This window comes from Ammospiza caudacuta, chromosome 1 (genome assembly GCF_027887145.1).
Source record: "Ammospiza caudacuta isolate bAmmCau1 chromosome 1, bAmmCau1.pri, whole genome shotgun sequence".
NCBI classification, from domain to species: domain Eukaryota; kingdom Metazoa; phylum Chordata; class Aves; order Passeriformes; family Passerellidae; genus Ammospiza; species Ammospiza caudacuta.
The window spans coordinates 50265455-50288144 of record NC_080593.1 but is presented as its reverse complement, the minus strand read 5'-3'; the positions used below and the strand labels follow the sequence as shown (position 1 = coordinate 50288144).

Sequence of the window (22690 nt, the reverse complement as noted above, 5' to 3'; positions counted from 1 at the left end):
GAAGTGCTCTTGCTCAACTTTAACCCTTACTGTCCCAAGGAGAATGGTGCCTCAGCCCTGACTGAAGTCCTTCACCACCAATAAGGAACTCTTCACCCTCCTTTCTACAAGTTCCATATTTATCCATATTCCCCTGTTAGACAGCAGCTGTTTTGAAACAAAACCCTTTAAGTCTGCAAACAACTAACAAGGAGCAATTTAGCTCCCCACAGCAGTGTGTGAGGTATTTGCTTAGGCATAGAACCTAAGCTATGTTTTAAGAACTGATTTTAAAAGCCTGTGCCTAGTTCTTTGAAGAACTGAATTAATAACACTGGCAGATAGGACTGAACTTGTTACTTGACTTGTATGTATATTTTCTAAAGCTGAAAAAAAAATCACCTCTGGTGTTCAGCTAAGTCTCATCTCACTCCTGTTGCCTGCACAACACACTTAGAATAGATTATAGCTTTTGAAAGCTCTGCAGAAGAGCTGCAAAGAGAAATGACAGTAGATGGGAAGATAATGCACTTTATCTGGTAAGAGTCTAAGCTTAACAGCCATCTGTCCACTTAAGGACAGTAGAAAGAAAAAGCCCTCTAATGCAAAAAGAGGAGATGGACAATGCCAGGGCCTGAGGTAAATGATGACACTGCTTTAACATTTACTTACATTTAGCATTTCCCAGCTTTTGCTGATAAAGAGTAGGAGCTGAATAGCATTCAGGCACACCCCAGCACTCCCAGGAGACTTGATACTGTCCCTCTCACCCATAATATGCTGGTGAGCTTTATTCACTATCTTTGGCTAAGCCATTAATTAAGGGAAAGCCTTCCTGCAGTCCCATACACCTCTGCAAGAATTATTTGATAGTTTTGCTTTGCTCTGTGGGTTGTTAACAGTGGGGGACAATCCCCCCTTAAGGCAGAAGGGAAGGACACCCCTTCAATAGGGATATAGGGATGCCAAGTGCAGTAGAATAGTGTAAGGACTACGTACCCCCTTGCAGTCCCTTTGGGTCCCCAGACTCTACCTGAACAGCCACGTCCTGGACATGGGTTTATCCTTGATACACAGAAGAATGCATCTCCCCAGAAGAAAAAAAAAAAAAAGATTGGGTAGGGGTTTCAGATTTACACACCCTCCAGAAATCTAAAAACGAATGCAACAAAGCAATTACTGAAGGAAGACTGGTCATATTTTGCAAGAGAAAAAACAGTGCTGCTAGGAGAAGAACTACCTGTAAAACAAAATGTGAATCAAAACTGCCTCAGGGACACTCAAGTTGCACACACTGTAGCATTCCAGCTCTGAGAAGGGTCAGACAGTGCTTCTAGAGAGCACAGGTCTGCAACCTCAACATGGCCCATAAATTTATGGACATATCTAAACTGGGCCATTCAAGATAAAAATCCACTTTTAAATGCATATACTCCCAAGGGCAGCACAGAGAGGATGTGATTATTCTTTGTACCTGCAATACCTGCTAGAGGAATAAAGGCTGTTAGAAGGTCTCAGTCTCCTTGCCCAAAGAAGAATCACTATCAAAATTTCCTCTCTGCAAAAGGAAAGGAGACAGTAACACATAGATCTGACACCAGAATCCCAGCATTTCCACCCACTAGATGCTCTTTTTCTGCCATACTCCAATTAGTCCAAAACATATTCAGGAAGACTGAGATGTGAATGGATCAATAAGGACTAGTAAAGAAATGTACTTAGAAAAACTTGCTATTTTAGCATCACCCTCTCTACAGAGAGGCACAAAGCTAAAACAGGTCTAGAGCATATTTAGTTAGCAAGTCCCTGTGTCTTATCTCTGTAGGACCAAATAATTCATCCACACTTTAGAAAACCTCCATTCTTATCCTCAGCTATGAATACAGTGATAGGGTCACATCAATAGGTACAAAGAAACATAATAGAAAACACTAGCTGAAAAGACAGCTCCCCCCAGTAACCATAACAACAAATAAGACAAATCTGTTTGTCTGAGGGATCTGCTTCTCTCTTTTTGGTAGTATCCTTTAACTTAAAAACAGCTGCATTGGAGTCAAAGAACAAAGCTTGAGATAGTCACAAAAAATAAACGATGTATTTTTCTCCAAAGATCAAAACCGTAACTAACATAAGACATTCATATTAGAGTATTAAGTTCAGCGTCCAGAAAAAAACTCATCTGCCATATAAAAAAAAAAAGATACTTAAATTGCTTTACTGCTCAAGAATCTCTTTGCTCAAAACTGCTTAATTCTTCTCTCACCAAGTTTTGTCAGTAACTTGATTTTTACTACATTGTACAAACAACTTTTCTTCTCCACCCTCATCTTATCTAAAGCTCTTCTTTTGTTCTGGAGAGTTTTGTTGCATGCTCCTCTATAAATTTGCTCAAATGCTCTAAATCTCTGTCCCCGCCTTCAAATTTAATTGGGTTGTTCTTTTTGTCCTTTGGAGCGAAGTAGATGGTGGGGAATCCCTCCACTTTGTAGTGGTCATTCGTCACGTCGTTGGCAGTAGCATCCATCTTGGCTATAATCAGATTTTTCTCATTCTTGTATTTTTTGCCTAACTCATTATACACTGGTTCTAGTTTCTTGCAGTGTCCACACCATGGGGCATAGAACTCTATGAGAACATCATTCTTTGGATCCATCACTATGGTATCAAAAGTTTTACCCACTACCACTTTCACAGGCCCTTTGTTATTTTTTGGCACTGGCTGGGACTTCACAATTGGCTTCAGTTTTCCTAGAAGGAAGCAAAACACACACAACACCATTAGAATGTGGTAAGAGCAGCCCTTACAATCTCCCCTAAGAAAGGGCAGAGGTACATCCTCATCCTCCCGCCAGGTAAAGATCACTGCACTGGCAAATGAACTTGCCTCAGCATGAAACACAGACTAGTTAACTAGTGACCTTTTGGTCCAATAACCTCATGAAATACAGGCAATAGGTTTTTTTGCAATTCCTCCTACAACCCTTCTCTTTTTATGGCTGTCCATCTACAAAGTAATAACTCATGATTTAATATAGTAATCCCAAATATGAATGATCAGCTCATACTTTAAAGCCACAGGAACATTTCAGGCTTGTAAAACAGACTCTGTTTACTGGAGCCAATGCCTCAGGAAACAACTCTTGGAAATGTAAACAAAATAGCTTAGAGAGCCCTATTTTAGAAACTGTACCTTTTTTGAATGCTACCACAAACTGCCTGAGTACATCAGAGTCAAACTCTTCTGGCTCCATGGCATACTTCTTGCCACCTTCATCCAGAATGGCAGCGTTGACATCCTCTCCACTCTCAAGCAGGCCCAAATCCTTGATTTCAGAAGAATAATCTTCCTCATCAGAAACAGCAAACACATATTCAGGGAAGTCTTTAGCCACTTCCAGGACTTTGCTTCTCCAGTACTGAGTAGCTGAAAAACCAGAATAGGACAGAATTGGTAATTTCTAGTTATTCAGTGCCTGCTTCCTCTCAAAGTGAAGGAAGGGTAATTGTAGCAAACCCACCAACACGGTAGTCGAAACTGAAGTCCACAGAGTAGTAGACAACCACCAGAGGACGCTTGGAGTATCTCTTGGCATCGTTGGAAGGCTTGCGATGACCAACCAGAGGCATAGCATGTTTTAGCACATGCTCTTTAATCTCAGATCCATCTGTAGAGTCCTGTAAAGAAAGAGTGACAAAAGTTCAAGCAAACAGATTTAAACAGCACTTCTGCTATACACTACTAAAAAATCAATATTGGTACACACATGAATGCTAAAGAGGGAAGGACGTGTTATAAAATCAAGGCTGCCACCACACTTTCTTCAAACCTTTGAGCACACTATTTGTATGGACAAATTATTATTTGAAATCATAACATCTGGACTAATTTCATAAAGTCCTCTTGAAAAAGAAATACAGCCTCAGTGGACAAACAGGGTGACTCAAATATCTAGTAGGAGTATTTCCAACAGGAAGATGCCAACAGATTGTAATTACAGAGAAAGAGAACCTTCAATCCCACACACAAACATTTTAGCTCTGGACCATCTACTCACTTTAAGATTCAGAACATGCATCTTGGACTCGTGCTTTGACTGAAATTTTTCTGGCTGCATGACAACCAGTTTTCCTGGAGAAACTTTCAATAGTTTTGCAATCTCATTGCTGAAGGTGTGATGGAACTTATAATCTTCTCTCAAGCCATTAGCTGAAAAATTAAGGTTAGGGTGAAGGAAAAGTTATTAGAAAGTGAACTTAGACTGTAACTGAGTTAACTGCAAGGAAAAGCTCTTCCTGTTCTCCAAGTGACACAGAACAACTCAGTCTTAGACAACACCTCTCATCAGGGATGAGAAGCATGTGAATATACACACAATTCCAGCAGCACTATTTGAATGCTGTTGAACAACCCATCCACTTGGTGAGTTATTGTACACACTCAAACACCTTGAACAGCTTCCAAAACATATGCAGCAAAGCAGTTTTTCTTTTGTCAATCTCTTACCTCTTGGCCTCTCCCCAGATAGGTCAGCTAGCCAAACTATTTGCTTTGGGGCAGCCTGGGAAACAGTTCTCTGTCTTGCCATGCTGAGGCAAACAAATGAGCTCCTAATCCAACTATGACAGCAGCCCCAGAATCAGACATAGACAGGTTGCCAGGAATGGTCTAACTAAACTGACTCAGAAGTGGATGAGGATCCTTTCCTCAGGCCTCTCATCCAAAATGAGTTTGGTGACAACTGACTCTGGGCTGCCAGATATGAAACTAGAGTAACAGACAGCAAACATACACAGGCTTTAAGCCAAGAAACTGTGGTTTGTTCCTCAGGAAAGAATTTTCCCTCCTCTCTAGTCTACATGTTTTTAGTGACACAATTACCAAGCAGAGGTATATTATGTGACCTGCTGACACCTTAGTTACAAAATCTGGTGTGAGCTTATTTTTTGAGTACAAGTGGATCACCCTTCCTCCTACTACTTCTCCTCTCCAACCCTCCCTACTATACTAGGAGCAGAAATAAATGATCTCTTCATGCCCAAAGCCCTAGGCAGAATCCCAACAAAACATATATTCCCATAAATATTTTAAAACATTCTTTACCTGCTTCCTGATAGAGCTGATAGGTTTTGTCATTCTCTCCACTAAAGACACCAATGATGATGACATCATCCCCATCCTTCAGAAATTCTTGCACCTGCTTGGTAGCCTGAATCTGTTTGGATGGAGGACCAGCCTGTTCAATCATGTAGTCGACAATACCTGTGAGAGAAACCCGCCCCCAAAAAGTTGCTTAGAACATTTACTGAACTGAAAGATCTGGGCATTCAATCTAAAACATCTAATTTCACACTTCCCATGAACACCTTTCCTCCTGTGCAGCCCTCCCACAATAACCTAAAGGCCAAATCAGCAACACTTCAGTCCACGTTTTTAAAGCTGCAGTTCTGAATATTCCCTTTCAGGCTGGTTTCAGAAAAGGTGACCAAGCACAAAATCCATGAATATCAGTTGATGTTGCAAGCAATGCTCCTTTCTGAAATTCCAGACCTTTCACTCTCTTGAACCTGTTATGAGCCAAAGTGCTACTTGAATAGTCTTAAGTCTTAATTAAAACTTAATATTGGGTATTTTTGCCAGCCCTCAAGGCGCATTCCAGTATAATTAAAACCTGCCCATTTACCCATACTGCCACTGCTTCACCAAATGTATTTAACTTAATTGATATTGAAAGGAGCTGATACAACCACCAAGTGTATTTAACTTACTTAACTTACTATCACCAAAAGATGTTAGGAAGGCTAAAGACAAATTTAAATATCCTGTGTAGGCATGAGAGCAGAATTTTTCAGTTTTCCCCAGCTACAGCTGCTATGACATTAGCAAGTCTGCAAGTCTGACAGATACATCAAAATATTTTTCAGAGCACAAGAAAATGCAGTTTTTCTTGTAAGTAAAGTTGCAGTACCGTATTTTTCCCGAGGACCACTGTAGTCGTAAGGCTTGCCCTTGCGGAAGATTTTGAGGGTTGGGTAGCCAGTGACATCAAACTTCTTTGCGAGCTCCGTTTCAGCCGTGGCGTCGACTTTAGCCAGGGGGATGGGAGGCGTGCGCTTGCTGAGCTCCTGGGCAGCCTTCTCGTACTCTGGAGCAAGCCTCTTGCAGTGGCCACACCTAGGGAGGCAGAGCAGAGGGCACCTCTTACCAGCCACTAAGCCTGCCAGGTACCTCCTACCCCTGGAGTGGAAGAGTTAAGTCTTCCAGAATGCAGAAATGGGATCATTGAATCTACAGAGGACACTTCAGCCGTGTCTCTGCAACCTGAGGCTGGCCTCTGTGCCTGGCCTCACACTACTATAGGTAGCTTCATTTTTAAGCTAAGGACCAATTCCTTTTGGTTTTCAGTATCTCAGTGTGTTCCCAAATCAGTAAATATTGCCCAGTGAAGATTGGGACACCACCCCTTGCTGATCCAGTCTAGTCTGCCAGTGACTAGCAATGTGATCCCAGGTGCAGGTTAGAACTGAGGTACACCAAGTGTGTTCAGGCCATCTGTGCTAGACAAATACAGGCAACTGCCTTCTTGCTTACCATGGAGCATAGAACTCCACTAGGATTATGTCAGCATCATTCACAACTTCGTCAAAATTATCCTGGGTCAATACCAGAGTAGCTTCAGGTGGAGGGGTCCAGTTGGGGTCAGAAACCTCCTTGACTTTGGCCACAATAGCTGAAATACAGTTCAATAACACAATTAGCAAGCATTTTACCATACCAATAGCATGCCAAATGCAAGAATTTGAAATCAGAGAGCAAGCATGATGCTGGATCAATGCTTACACATCAAGCTTACATGAGAACACTTTCTTAATCAAGTTCCTTTATGCCTTATTTCCTTGTTAGCATTACCGAGAAGGTCTTCTCTTCACCCCATAGAGTGTCTTATGCAGAGCACAGATCTGCACTTTGCAGCACTGAATTCCATCTCAAAACAGACAGAAAAGGAAGTTTTTCCCCCTCTGACTAGAGCTGGGCATATTAATTAAGCAAAATACAGCCAATATATACATATCAAATGTTTATTGGCTGATCCTTCAGCAAACATGAGACTGTCTCCTCTTCTAGTCAAGTCATATTTCTAGAAACCTTCTGTCAGTAACAGCACTACCCACTACCTGCAAAATTGTCCTCTATCATGCAGCCTGTTGAGAAAACAGGGAAAATGTCAGCATTCATAATATTACTTGTTTTAAGATAAATAACTTGAGATCAGGGTCCTTCAAAACAGCCACATATTAAGAAACAAGATCATAGGCTACTTTGTTTTCTTACAGGGAACTGCAAGGGACTGGTGCTTACCATCTTCTGTCCGAGACCCATCATAGTCAACAGCTTGGCCTTTTTTCAGGATTTTGATGGTTGGGTAGCCACTCACATCAAAACGACTTGACAGTGAAGTGGCTGCAGTAGCATCTATTTTGGCTACAGGAATAGGAGGGTCATGTTCCTTCAGAGTTTTGGCTATCTTCTCATACTCAGGAGCAAACTGCTTGCAGTGCCCACACCTGTCAGAGGAAGACACAAGCAGGTATGTAAGTGCAGGACAGACATGCAGAAGTACTCTGCTGCTCTGCAATTCCAGGATGCCTTCTGACAGAAGTCCACATCATCAGCACAGAAATGTTTGTCTTGCTACATGTTCAGATCATGGAGAGAGGAGAGCAACTGTAGCTAATGTACTGTATGTTCACATCAAAACCTTTATTTTTCTTAATTTTCATTCAACGTGGAATGTATCGCCATATGCTCTATAAAACCACTGTTAAAATATTCAACAACTTCCTTTACAACAAAGTTGTATTATGCTCACTCCTTCCTTCTTTCCTTCTTCCTCAGCTTCAGCCTCTCCCTAACCAAGGTTCATCTTCTCTCCCTCACACCCTAAATTGAAGTAAAGAGAAAATGAACCAGCAGTCAGGTTGGCCAAATGAAATCTCCCACCCACCATGGTAACACAGCATCTGTCCCCTCTCTGGCCACACCAGAACTCTCTGGGGAGAACAGAGGCTCCTGCTGCAAAAGCAGGGATGACCAAGGATACCAGCATAAATAATGCTAAATACAGCCTGACAAGCTAAAGGTGAAACCAGGAAAATGTAGGAAAACAGAAGGAAGTGTGTGGCAGACAGCCTGTGCTCCTTAGCATCTCAGCTGGAGGGAAGGGGAGTAGAAAAATAGGAGAGATGTTTAGTCATATATCCTTCTGCTCAGATAAACTGAACTTCATGTTTAGTTTTCATGTAGGCAAACTACAGCTGCAGAATTAGTGCCTACAGCCAAGAAGAATGGGATTCTCTGTGAAAAGAATGGCACAAGTTAAAATGCAACTCCACCTCAAGCAAGATCATATTTCCCCTCTATTCAAAGGCTGGAGAAGGACCAATGAGTAAGTCATTTTTGTATCACTGAGCCACAACGAAAGCTTCTGACTGCAACACTAACTCAGCAACTCTACTGAAAGTATCTTCTATCTTGTTTTCCCCCAGTAACCATCCTTAATGTTTTTGAACACAAGAATGCAAGAGAAGACACATCCTGGCCTAAATCCTTTGTCTTGGTTACATGCAGGTAAGTCCATTGTAGCTCCCTGGAGCAGACCAGTGGTGCTGCACACCCCGGGATGCCAGCAGAACTGCCATCATTAGGCAGATGCATGGGGCACTGCTTAAACTGATAATACAAACAAGCTGTGTCCCTAACCACTCCACACCCTTCTGGCAAGGACAGAAATGTGAATTTGGAAAGGAAAACCCTCAGGGAATTCCCCTGCTAGGGAAGCCTTCATTACTCCATCTAGGTGAGCAAGTACACACGTTCTCAGTGGTCCCGCACTGGCACAGGATGATAGCAGGCTGCAGGACCACACTGCATGACTTTTCTGTGCCTCACTGGAACCATTTCTGTTCCCTGACAGGCATAAACCAGGGATAGAATCAGGCTTGTGCTCCCCTTGGCCTGGGATCTCTCAGTATGACCCACATCTGTGGAACAGGAGCAGGCTGCTGGTTATTGCATGGTACAGGGGCAGGAAAAAAGGTTCTTCCCCACCACCAGAACCATCTCTTATTCTGGAGTACAGCAGAGCCCTGGGCATCTCCTGCAGGCAAGTTACTCCTTTGTCACCTTTAAAATGGCAAGCCAAGGTCACTTTTTAGGAGCTTGCCCTGGCAGAGCAGCCCTGTGATGCTGCACCCGTGGAGGTGTTGCTGTGAACCCACCATGGTGCGTAGAACTCCAGCAGCACGGTGTCCTTGTCTGCAGTGAAGGTGTCAAAGTTGGCATCATTCAGGACTAACACACCATTCTCCTCTTTAACTACAGAATCATCGTCATCTTCATCATCTTCTTCATCGTCATCATCATCACCTTCATCATCAGCTTCTTTTGTAACAGATTCTGGCAAGGTAAGAATATGACATACAGATTAGATTGTGTCAAGTTTAACATTAAAGTGAAGATGGATTTGGTATCTCCTGTGGTTAAAAGTACCCACATGAATTTGTTTCTGCTGCACACACAGTGACAGCTACCTCAGTTTGCAAAGAGCCTGGGCTCATATGTTTGACCATTTCAATTTTGTCCACACGACACCAGCTAACAATATTCATAGTTCAGTAAAGTATCAACAGGTATTTCACACCTCAGGGAGAATTAACAAAATGGACACAAGAAGAATTAAAGCACACAAATCTATGCAACAGCTGCCACCAAGGTTTGATAAACATCTTGTTGAAATGTGGGCAGTGGGACATGCTTTGCTGGGCAAGAAGGGCACACAGATGACACCTGAACTTCAAACAGAACCCCTTCATCATGCAACAGAGCAGTTGTCCTTTCAGTGTAGCCAACTTTAAGTTGGAAAACTTAGTGTCTTACACCAAAAAAGCAGGTGTTATCTGTTCCCAATGCTCCCCTTGTACCCCTGCTCAGGAGACTGTAACACCACAATAGCTATGTGCTGCCTGTGTGAAGGGCTAATAAACAGACACACTTGCTATAAAACCAAAATTTACCATTTCACTACTATCAAGGTGGTTTGGATGCAGCATTTCTAAATTGTGCTTTTTTCCTGACTGCTCCATCCATGTCTGCCACTCTTGTTTTCAGTTACAGAGATGTTCCAGGTCTGCTATTCATTGAGGAGCCCTTCCACTCACAGGAGCACCAATCACTCTGCTCTGGATCAGCACCAGGCTGCAGTGAGTGTAAAATCAAGGAACTAACTGCAGAAGTCCCACAGAAACTCATTCCTATGCACCTGGCACATGCCAGGTACTCCTCTAAAAAAAAAACCCAACAAAATGGAGTGAAAGCTTCTTCTTTCAAAGAACTTTTGGGGAGGCCTTTGAATTAAGACCAAAACCACTGGTCCAGAACAGTCCTTTAAAGAAGAAAGCAATTTGTTAAATTAGCAAAGCAAAATTAGCATGTGAAAGCTGAAGCCAGCACATTTCTACTGGTTCCTTCTTTGTTGTCTTGGAATTTGAGATGGTTTTTTCAATATCTGACCTTTCACATGTTCCTTTAAACTTTTTTTAAAAACACAAAACTGCTATCTTTCAAGGAAACCAGACCTTCCTGAAGGACTTTAAAAGAATTTCAGTTACAGAACAACTAATGAAAATATCTTGTCCCAAATGAAAACTGTAAAACAATGAAGTTAAGTCCCTTTCAACCAGTGGGAGTCCCAGGAGTTGGATAAAAAAAAAAGGGGGGAATTAGAGTTTCTTGTTTAAAATTATTTTCTATTTAAATGGCTTTTGACTAAGGTGAGAGGAGCTACTGCAGCAGTATTCTGAAAATATTCTGATTTCATCAGGGAGTAGAAAGTTAAGAATGATAAATACGTACTATCCAGATATGGAAAAGCTAACAAAACAAAACCCACTTTTGTCAGACCAACAGCAGACATTAGGAACAACCTCACCATGGATAAAATCATGCCATTAAGTTGCGATAGCTAGTTTTATTTTAAAAGAAAATATGCAAAAAACAAGCCTATATGCTCTCAGGAAACAGTACGGGCTCATAGAGAAAATATATTGATTTCATTTAGAGGAGAAATTTTGCGTAGCACAAAATTATTAAAGCTTCTGATGAAGGGAGAGATCACAGGAGATCATTTATCACACAACCCTAGTCAGCTGGATCAGGTTTCTTTAACAAGTGCTAGTGTTTCACCTGATCTCCAAGGCAGCTAAAAGCACTATTTGCAAGCAGACAATGCCTCCTGTGTTGCAGCTCTTGCTCACCCTTGAGTGAATGCACACCTCACATCCCTGCAGGACTGCCCTGGTGGAACAGCTGGATTTCAGGGGGCTTCTGCATGCAAAACCTGTGCCTTACAGGGGTGCCCAGGAGTTCTGAGGGCTCAGTTTCACCACAGGCTGCTCCTGGCTGGCCTGTGCCTGAATTCCCAGCCATTGCATTCCTGGCAAATTGCTTCAGATATGATTTTTCCTGACACAAAGGAATGCGAGCAGAACCAGCCGGCCAGTTCTGCTCCTGCACCCCGAACCACCCACCAGGTTGTGACCCCTGTTCCCGCCCACTCCCCACCCTCAAGAGAGACAAAGACCTCAGCAGCTACAGTGGCACCTGGTTTTTAGAAAGAGCAAGGTATTCCCTGCAAAAACATCCAGCACCGGTGGAACATGTAACCATCAGATCCACCATCCCTCACTGACATAATTTTCTATCTTTCCCTATAGGCTGTACCGCCTGCCAAGGTGAAACTTCCCTGACAGTGACACGTTGTCACGGGCACTGCACACACCCCCTTCCTCCTCCTCCCTAGAGATGGAGGCAGGACAATAGCCCTGGAACAGCAGGACTCCACCTTTTCCCAAGCGGCTTAAGGAAGGAGGGTATTAAAAGTAAGCTAACCACACTCAGATATCGGTCCTAAAGAGCGAAGAGTTACTTTCTGTAGCTTCCAGCTTCACCAGCACCCAGGGCTATCACAACCACCTCTGCCATCCCTTTAAAGTTGGGACTGAAAGACCTGTTTCAGGGACCCAACCACGACTTTTTTTTTTTCCTCCTATAAAGAGCAAGAAACTTTCCTCTGCATTAAAGATTTACAATTTTAAGAGAGCAGAATGAGTTTGTGACACCTGAAGTGGCAGAAGAAGATAATAAATACTTGCATAAGTCAGCTCATGAAAATAAAACAGCTGCCCCCAAACTGAAGCATCTTTGTTTCTTAAAGAGACTTGCAAAGCCAGTGGACAAACCAACAGCTGTGACAGCTGTGGCTAAAACCTGTCCTCTGGTAAAATATGGATAACCCCCTTATACTAAAAAAAACCCCAAACACACAAAACATTAAAAAAACCCCACCCAAAACAAAACAAAAAACTCCCCAAAACCCCCACAAAATCAATCCACAAATTTCAACACATTACTACACAAGTCAAAAAACATGATCAGGAAGGTACTTTTTTTAAGACTTGAAGTACACAGTGCTGGCTGCAGGCCTTCTTCAGGATGACAGCTACTCTGAAATTATTTCTTACAGTAACTTCACTGAACACCCAGCATTTATCAGAAATATAGCCTAGTAACATTTTCTTAAACAAAGCAGATCCTGTACAGAAAAGCTGCATCCAGACACCAATGACTTTGCTGGGATGCAGCCTGAAAGTTTCCTTTTGGGGAGCACACTGTTCCCTAATAGGATGAGCTCAGTTTTCAGAAACTCAGAACTCATCATGTGTTGCTAGGACTTTTGAAAGATTTTCAATTTAATTTAATATCAGCCCCATTCAATCTTTTCTGGCGGATCCTCTACATGATCTCTCCTTTCCCATCATCAGGATGCCAAGGGTGTAGGGGTCAGGATCCAGCCTAACCTCACTTCCAGCATATTTACACCCCTGTCCTGCTCAAACCTCACTTCCCCAATCATGCAGTGCAACAAGCTGGGTTTGCTCAGAACTTTTCATCTCCCCAACCACCAAGTGCATAAGATTACTTCCTTGTTGCAAAGTAAATTTATTCCACTTCACCCAAACCTGCATTCCAAGGGCAAAAATTGAAATTGCCAACTATGTGCGTTTTTAAGGCAAAGGCTTTGTCAGGGCTAGTTCAGGATCTATATACAAATTCAAGGAACACAATAGAACCTGGGAAGTGATTCAAAGCTGGGCAGTGGATTAGTGTTCAGCTCCACACAGCAAGAGACACTTCCATCCCTGTGTACCTTTGATGCCCAGAACTCCTATAATGAGAGGAGCAGCAAGCACGGGAAATGCTGATGAGAGCCAGGCCCACAAGAACTGAGCCGCTGCTGCCAGCCACAGGTAACACTGTAACATCACAGGTGCCACTTCACCCTTTGAAATAAAGCAGTCTGAGGCTTTGTCACATGTTACAAAGAAACCACAACCACGTTCTAGCTAAAAGCAGAGAAAGAGGCATAAAAATTGTATTCCAGTTTACAACAGAAAAAAAGAAAAGAGCTCCACGGGAAGATTCTGTATCTCTGTATCCTTACTGCAGATGCCATATTTAAAACAAATCTCAATTTCAAACAAATCTCTTTACCCTCATCCTACAGACCATACAGTTACACAAATAGGGTAACTGATCTAAATGCACTTCTGCAAGTTTTAGTGCCTGTTAGGCCAGCAAGAAGTTGCAAGACATGAGTTCAGAAGGTCACCCATAATCCGATCTCTCTAATACTTAAAATATAGCAGTGTTCATGCAGGAAACATGACCGATGCATAATTTACCAAAATCCACATGAAAGAAACTTAAAACCGAAAAAAGAAACACCTTCAAATGTCTGCCTCCTACTATACTCATTAAGCCTCAGCAGCTTTGTTTCAGCTAATTTTGGAAAGGAGGAGACACACGTCAGTGAAATCCAAAGATGGTAGGAAGAAACACCAAGAAGATGGTAACAATGGGCCTTCCTTCTGTGAGGGGGAAAAAAAAAAATCAGTTTGAAACACGAAGAATGCACAGAGTCCCTGAACAAAGGAGTAAGGAAAAGAGTGCTCCATCACAGAACCATAGAATTTTTAAATTCTGTTTTTGGACTTTAAGGTCCCATCCAGCCATAGAATGCTAAGGGTTGGACGGGACCTTAAAAATCTCATAGTCCCAACTCCCCGGCCAGGGAAGGGACACCTCCCTCTAGGGCACTGCTTGGTGGTCTTGAACACAGCCGGCACTGGGGTATCCACAGCCTCTCTGGCAACCTGTTCCAATGTCTCAGCACCCTCAGTGTAAAGCATTTCTTCCTCACATCGAGCCTGAATTTCCCCTCTTTCAATCTGCACCCATTGTCTTATTACCGCTACTACTTATTATTACTACTCCTTGTTTTATCACCACAGCTCCTGATGAAGAATCCCTCCCCGCATAATGAAATCTGTCCGACAGGAGTCGGAATAAAGCAATCGCCAATTCCCAGGAGGTTCAGAAGCCGGGGATCGCCAACATGGCTAATTGTTAGCTGGCTGTTACCTCCGTGCTGGGAGCGGCGAGGCAGAGCCGCCCCACGGCGCACGACACACCAGCAGCGCCGGGACGAGCGGCTCGCACGGACCTCAGGGCCCCACACAGCGGCCTGCGAGAGCGCCCCGGTCCCAGCGGCGCCCCGCCAGCCCGGGCTCCCCGCAGCGCCCAGCGCCGGGGCCGCGCCGCCGCCTCCCGCGGGGGAACCCGGCATGCGCTGCCGGCCCGGCCCCTGCCCGCGCTCACCTCCGTCGCCAAACTCCTCCTGTGCGGCCGCGCCCCGCGCCAGGAGGGCGATCTGAGCCAGCCCCAGCAGCAGCACCAGCACCCACAGCCCGCGCATCCTCATCCCGCCGCCACCGCCGCTCCGGGCCCGTCCGCTCCCGGCGCTGCGCTCCCGCCGCTCGCCCCGCCCCGCGGCACGCCGCGCCCGCTCATTGGCTGCCGCCTCAACACGTGCTTGGCGCGGTCGCCAATCAACAATCGTCACGAGGTCCGCCGGCGCGGGGTGCGCGGGTTTCGCGTGTTCCGCGGCGCCCCCGGGGACCCCCGGCGGCAGCGGCCGCGGCGCCGCGGCGGGACACAGGCGCCACCGGCCGGAGCGGTGGCGGGGAAGCGGCGGCGGCACCACGCGCGGAAGCGCCCGGCCGCTCTGAGGTGCCGGCCCGCCATTGGCCGCCGCCGAGCCGCCAACCGCAGCCCGCCACGCGTGGAGCGCGCGGCCGCTCCGGGGGCGGGAGGCGGGAGGGACGGGGCGGGAACGCCCCGAGCGCGTGCAGCCACATCGCCCTTCGGGATTGGCGGGCCGGCGCCGGGGGGCGGGGCCAGCGGCCAGCGGTAGCCTGTGAGGGCGCGCCGCGTGCGGCGGGGCGGGGCGGCCTGAGGGCGGCCTGAGGGCAGCGCTGGGGCCTCCTAAATTCCCTCAGCGGAAGACGGGAGCTCGGTGCGGTGCTGCCGCCGACGGGAAGGGTGGGATGGAGGCACCGCCTTTCGGTGCTTCCCCAGGGGCGATGTGGGGCAGTGATCCCACCGGTAGCGCCGTGATTGCACGGGAAGGGGTCGCCGCACAATGTCTGCCCGGGGTTGTCCGGATGGTGTATATGGTGAACGCCTAAGATGCAACAAGACGGCGCTAAAACCTGGGCTTTGGTGCCAAAATTGCCAGTCCGTCCCCATGTTTGGGCTAATTACATAGGCTCATGGGACAATTATTTTCATTTTTGCGAAACTTTTGCCTCTTGAATTGGTAGGTTATAAAGAGCTGCTAAGTTCAGTGTGCAGCGGTCACAGTGTAAACGAGTAGCAGTAGCTTATGATAAATGAGTATCTTCAAGGTTTTCAAGTGCAAGCTTTAAATATAAACTTCAGAATTTTAGAGGGTTAAGACACTGTATTGCTAAGAAAGGCTGCTGTTGCATCAGTTGCCATTTGGCGTTTGTAAGTGGTCTGTAGGTTGAAAAAAGAAAAACCACATTAAAAGGACTGCTGTGTTCTACATTCATAAGTTATAGCCTAAGTTATAGAAGTTACAAGTTGTATAAGTTATGCTATAACTTATAGCATAAGTTATAGAAGTCAGTGCCACACAAGTTATCATGAAAATACAGCAGCTGATACAGAAACAGTTTTTAAACTTACTTAGCACATCACTAGAATGGAATGGGACCTGATCTGAGCCAATTTAAAGCTGTCTGGATCCTGCCAAAACTAGGATCCTGATCCTGCCTGGTTTTGGTGTTGATATAAATATTAGTTTGATTAACATTTGTATTCAGTAATTTGAAGGTAGCACATAATCAGATTGTACACTCCATGTTCTCAGTGGAAAGAATTAAGAGTATGGAAGATTTTTATTTAGAGTTTTGTTCCCTGTTTAACACAACCCTTGATTTGAATATCATCTTGGTGTGTGAAATATTTACTGTCTTTGTCCTCTGAGTTTATGAGAGAGATAGTGGCTATAGTAATCCATTTTTTCTGATTTAAGTTGGAGGTTTTCCAACTGACAGTGACCTTTCAAGGCAGAGGAGTACTGTCAAGCCCAATGCTTCATGACAGACCATTGCAAAAATGGTTAAAGATGCTTGCAGAAAAAGTGAGCCTGTAAAATGGGGAAGTGATGTTATTATTGCTCTTGTCTGCTGGACTGCGGACTACTGAATTAAATGCTTTTTCTTTATGATGAATTTTATGGTTATTATGATTTCTGTTGCTCCAGGTTAACTAACTGAAAAATGGGATCAGTAAATTTGCTAGGCAGTCAAAGGTGCCAAATACCAACAATGAAAAGGAAGTGCAAATAGTACAAATACAGGGGAGGTGGGTTTGTTATTACTTATTCGAGCTGTGGGAGGAAAGCCTGGAATGCAGAACTCCTGTGATCCCTGTTCAGCCAAGGACAGCCTGACTGAGAAATTTGCTGAATTGTCAGTTCACTGTGTGGGTGGTTACAACACTGGGAGGATCTTGGGAACATCCCACTAGACAAACAGGGCCTTGGCAAAGGACTGTGGTCTGGTCTGTCTTCAAGCCAGTGGGGCTGTGCTTGTCTTCCTAGATTAGGGTTGCACAGGATGGCACAGCCAATACAGAGCTGTAAACGGCGCACCAGACATGTGATTCAGACGTGTGATTCATTCCAGACCAGCTGGGATTCATCCCAGACCAGCTGAGGTGCCAGGTCCATGCACTTTGGGCACTTGGAAGAGTGTGCCAGCTGTGCAGCTCTTCCAGGGGATTCCTTCCTGCTCTCTAAAGGGCTGGTTACCTTATGCAGCTGGAAATCCTCTGGGCTCAGCACTACTGGTAGGAGTGCTGCTGCCTTTTGCTGAGTGCTCATTCCTTATGTAAGTTAATGACAGGAACACTCTCCTCTTTGCCAGGAGGGTCTCTAGGCAGAAGAAAGGTGGAACATCTGCCCAGTATAGGGTAATCTCAGGGATAGAAGCGTAGAAAAGTGAATGGCACAGGTTTGTTGTCTGATTGTGAGAAATTTGCCATACAAATCCCTGGTCATGGGACACACTGGAGGGTCCAGAAAGCATGAGGCCTGACAGAGCAGCTATGGTGTAGTTTCTGGATAAAAAAAATAAATTCTACCTGGTGACATCTGCTGTGCTGCACAAAAATGCAGGTATTAGTGCACTCTGGTTGTTTGAAAGTGGATTGCATTTTGTGCATACTGTGTTTCATATCCTGATAAGGTGTTAGCATCACTGCTGGCAGACCTGCATCCCCAGGGACAAACAGACAATTGCAGTTCTTAAATATGCTTCTCCACAAGAACATTCAGTAAGTGTCTTTCCTGTTGGTTTAAGTTGCCAGTGGCTACCTTAAAGTCTTCACAGGTTGCACCTGTGTTCTCCAACATCATTAAGTGGTGGGCTGGGAAATCTCTCCTTGTATCACACTGTACTTTTCTCCTTTAAAAGGTAGCCTAGACACTAGTAATCCTGTACCTCATATTGCACATTCTGTGGGGCACAGCTTTTAGAATATGCCTTTTAGAAGAGGCATATTCAGCAGGAAATATCAAAAAAGAAAAAGCCAATGTTCTTCCACAAAAATCATGAAAATAGAAAGACACATCAGACTAAGTTATATAGGTCTAACTTCTGCTGTTAAAACATATTACAATCTCAAAAGTAAACGTGGACCCTACTTGGCCTTTCACAGGCTGTGAGTCAACACAGACAGGCAGCTGGGACAACCACAAACTCACAGCAAGAACATGAAGAGTAAATTTGAGCTAAAAATGTAAGATTTTAAATGGCTCAGTGTCACACAAGTGTTTTGAATTATTTTTCTGGTAGTTTTCTTGTCGACCTTCATTATCTTGTTTGCATAATAGCTGAACTTTCACATGATACTGAGTTGCCTTGCACATAATCTTCATGTAAATCACTTCAGTGAACCTCAAAACAATGCTTAAAATATCCATCCTGATTGCATTTCACCTCAGTGATTTGCATTTCACCTAAAAATAATTTAGAGCAAGAGAAACACTTGTAGAATTCATGATTTTTTGCTCAGTGGTTGATTCATCTATTATGATGCTTATTTTAAAATATCTTTCAATAATTTTCAGTCATCATTGTAGAAAGATTATAAAAAAATTGATGTGAAAAATGTTCCACTTCAATACTACTAAATTCTTGTAAGTTAATGAAATATGGTAAGTGACAGTAATATAAATTCCTGTATTGCCCAGGAAAATGGATTGATTTGCTGCAATGATTTTGATTGTCTTTCTGGATGACTTCTCTTTTCTTTTGCCTTTTCTCTTTTTTTCCCAGGGACCTGCTTCTTGGTTCTGTTACTCCTTGTTGTGTCACTACCAGCCTTGGTAAAAATTCTCTCTCCATCTTTTTTACAAGACCCCTTCATCTGTTAAAGGGCTGCAATAAGTGACCCTGCAGATTTCTCCAGGCTGAGAAATTCCCACTCTCTCAGCCTTTCTTCAAAAGAGAGGTGTTTTAGTCCTGTCATCATTCCTGCTGCCCTCCTCTAGAGTTGCTGCATGGTCCTTGTCTTTCTTGTGCCCCAAGAAAGGAGCAGGATTCCAGAGCTGGACACAGTGTTTCAGGTGAAACCACCACAGCAAAGTAAGGGAATCCCTCTGGATAACATCCTGTCCTTCTGGCATATCAGGCATAGTTGGACATTCCATGCAGGGAGGATTTGGGCAGCACTGTGGTAGTAAGGTAACCAGGGCCCAGGCAAAGGAATGTGATTATTTATTGTCAGTAAACTGAGATGCTGGCTGGCACAATGCTGGCCTGTGCCAAGCAGAGCACTTCCAAGGACTTCTGAACATTCTTCTGGAGCTGGCACATTCTTGGAAGTGGTTTGTGTGCAGCCAGGCTGCTTGGAGAATGAGAGAATTTATTAGCACAGCTGCAGGCACCTCCACATTGGTCGGCTTGGGTGCCTGGGAATATCCCAGACATGCCCTATTTACTGGTGTAGGTGTGGCACTTCAGTGATGTGTAAGTTGGTGCCAAGAATAGCAGAGAACATGTAGGAACACTTACCTCAGTACCACTGAGGTAAGTGGCCTAAATGCTGGCCCTTACTATATTTTTCTTAGAGTTCTACATTGTGAGAACCAATGGATAATGAGATTACTTCAGTTGTCTCTAAAGTTACATCCTAAATTTGGATGACCACCTATCCAATATAGCTCTGTAAGAGTAGTAATTTCTAAACTGTAGTTTATATCTACTTTTTCTTCAGATTGAATATATACCTCCAGAACACTTCCATGGAATTTATTGGTAAATATACATGGAATAAACTTCAGAACTTTCAGCAAAGTCACATTCTAGTGTTTTCTGTGTGCAAACCCAGTTTTACCAGTGTCAGCCCTCCAGGGTGCTGATAGCTTTCATGGAACAGGGTGGATGTAACAAAACCTTGACAGTGACTGCTGGACTACCTTACTTTTTCAAAACTCATTTTTCACTTTTTGTGTAGGTGACAGAATGTCCTGCCTCCTGTAGGGGACAATTAAACATGTTCAGTTCATTGCTGACTCCAGTGGCTGTCTCTGAGGCAAGTATTGAAGGATGCATCTTAAACAAGTGGCAGAGAAGAAGAGAAACTGTGTTTTTCTCAGCAAGGTGCTGGTGAGGGACGTGTGGAGGAGCAGTTGTGCTAATGGTGCTGTGCACCAGTCACTGGAAGCACTGGTTTCATTTTGGGGTTTTTTTGGGGGGTTAGTGGAAACCGATGGAAGTACAGATTTCTCAGCATTGTCAGCTTACACTTCAATGCCTGAGTGGATTTTTCTCTGGTCTTAATTTATCTTTACTCTGATCCTTTGGCCTGTGAAGAGATCCACTCACCCTACAGGAAAAAAAAAGGGTACAACATGGAATGAGCAATCCCCTTTAAATGAGGGTCCCATCTCCATCTAAGTGCGTTGTTGTCACAGACATATTTTATGAAAAATCCTTTTGTTAGGATCTTTTCTCCTGAGAAGCTGAGAGGCCTCAGGAACAAAATGTAAACAATAATTATCTGCTGCTGTGGAACGCTACAGATGGATCTTTGATTGGTCTCATGTGGTTGTTTTTAATTAGTAGCCAATCACAGTCCAGCTGTCTCAGACTCTGGTCAGTCACAAGATTTTGTTATCATTCTTTCTATTCCTTGCTAGCCTTCTGATAAAATATTTTCTTCTATTCTTTTAGTATACTTTTAGTATATAATTTTCTTTTAATATAATATATATAATAAAATAATAAATCAGCCTTCTGAAACATGGAGTCAAGATTCTTATCTCTTCCCTTCTCGGGGTTGCCTGCGAATTCCTACAAGCTGTCATATGCACAGTTGGTCACAAGATGTCAGTGTCAAAGAGCAAGCTGGAGTGAAGGGCCAGGGAAGCTGAGATCTCCCAGCTCCCCATTCTGGGAATACTGCAGGAAACATTTGCTGTGCTGGCCCTTGGCACTGGAAACTGTTGCTGTATTGTTGGGGCTCAAGGCCGTAGTGCAGGTGAGAAATCGTTCCAGCTCTTTGCAGGGTGGTTTTGGTTTGGTTGGTGCATAAGACCCAGCAGAAAGCTGAGAACTTTCTGTGGCAAGGTGAGAGCAGGAAGCAGATAGGATTAGGAGCGGAACAGATTCTGGCTGGAGGAGGAGGCTGTTTCCCTTTGCACATCTGTGTTCTGTGGTAGAGTACTCCACTAGTCAAAGGTAGGTATCTTGCATACAGCTTTCAGCTGACATGTGAAAGCACAGGCCTTCCAGGCTGTCACCTGGAAGAGTGTAAGATGGGCTCTCTGTAAAGAGCCCATTTTTTAATCCAGGATCATGATACAAGGGATTTAAGACTGATCTGGCTTGCTATGGTCTGTTCCAGATTGCATCAGTGGAAAAACTCCCTAACAGAAACTGCTGTGTCTAGCTGGCACAGCATGGCACAGCTTTTGCACCTCAGACTGCTGCATGGGAGTCAAGAGCAGGAGAGCTTGTGGGGTCATGGGAAGACCACTCTTATAAGGCTTTCATTAAAACCATTATTTTGGCCCATCCTCACTGAGATTTCCAAGAGCTTCAGGAAGCAGCTGTTTTCCAAAAAGAAAAACATGTCAGGAAAACTCATGGTTTCTACTGAAACATCATTTTCCACAACTGTAGTTAGGATGTGGTCTCCTTGAGATTCAGTTAGATGCTCAGTACTTCCTTCATGAAAAACCTTTCAAATGGGTTATGAAGGAAGAGTAGAAGTCCCAGTTCTCTCTCTTCCACCACTGACTAAAGCTGTGTAACAAAACATGCACTACTATAGATCAAAAATTCCTTCTGTTTATAGCAAATCAGAACTAGACTCTTTTTGAACTGTGAGATATATTTGTTTTCTAATTAGCATTGCATTTTTTCCAAGATGCTCTTGCATTTTTATGCTCTAAAGGCTCAACCTAGTGTATTTTTCTCCTATTTCTGTTCCCAAGCACAGGCTTGCATTTGCAGTTTGTTGTGCATTATGTTTAAAGCCATGTCATTCCTCTGTTGCCTCTAGCTTTTTTAGGAGTAAAAGCACCAAGAGATGCTACTTCTTGGACTTCTGCCTTCAAAACAAATCACAGCATAAGCTATCCTGAAATCTTAAATTCTTAAATAATTACACTGGCTAGCTTACATCCATTTTCCTCATATACGTACAGTTTGCCAAAATAAGAGTCACATTTTTTCCTTGAAAATTCCCTCCCTGCTATCCAGAGCTGCTGTTCCAGCCCATATGGGCATAGCCAAGCTCACTGCTTTGGGTACCAAGTGTCAAAGCTGTTGAGAAACTGCCAGTGTGAAAGCCTTGCCCAGGCTTCTACAATTTGTCCTGATCCAGATTCAACACCATGCAGCTTAAAGCTGCTGGAGGTACAAGAAGGTCTGAATCTTCCCCTGCAAGCCTGCAGGACTGTGCACTACATTGATGTGACTGTTTCTCAGTGGTTTCCACTTGTCCTTTTCAGAGCCTCTTACCAGAGCAGCACAGTAACAGAGACCCTCTGTAATTCAACAGACTTCAGCCACACTTTGGCTGTGTGTGAATACAGGTGGCAAAGCCATTTTTATGCTTATTTCCATAAGAAAGCATATTGCTCTCTCACCTCGTTCTGTGAGTGGCAGCTGCTACCAATTTGTGATCAGTATTCTCAGGTGGATTGTGGGTGAGTGT

The 22690-nt window shown here is 44.0% G+C and overlaps 1 protein-coding gene across 1 annotated transcript; it reads right to left on the bottom strand.

Annotated features, from left to right (window-relative positions):
* Positions 1-2046: 2046 nt before the first annotated feature.
* On the bottom strand, positions 2047-14969 carry PDIA4 (protein disulfide isomerase family A member 4). The gene is made up of 10 exons (XM_058825637.1): positions 14753-14969; positions 9256-9433; positions 7337-7542; positions 6569-6707; positions 5946-6151; positions 5081-5239; positions 4035-4186; positions 3498-3654; positions 3170-3403; positions 2047-2727 (listed from the first exon to the last, which is right to left on the bottom strand). Exons 1-10 carry the CDS (start codon positions 14853-14855, stop codon positions 2312-2314), a joined length of 1950 nt encoding a protein of 649 aa, XP_058681620.1. The 5' UTR covers positions 14856-14969; the 3' UTR covers positions 2047-2311.
* Positions 14970-22690: the final 7721 nt, after the last annotated feature.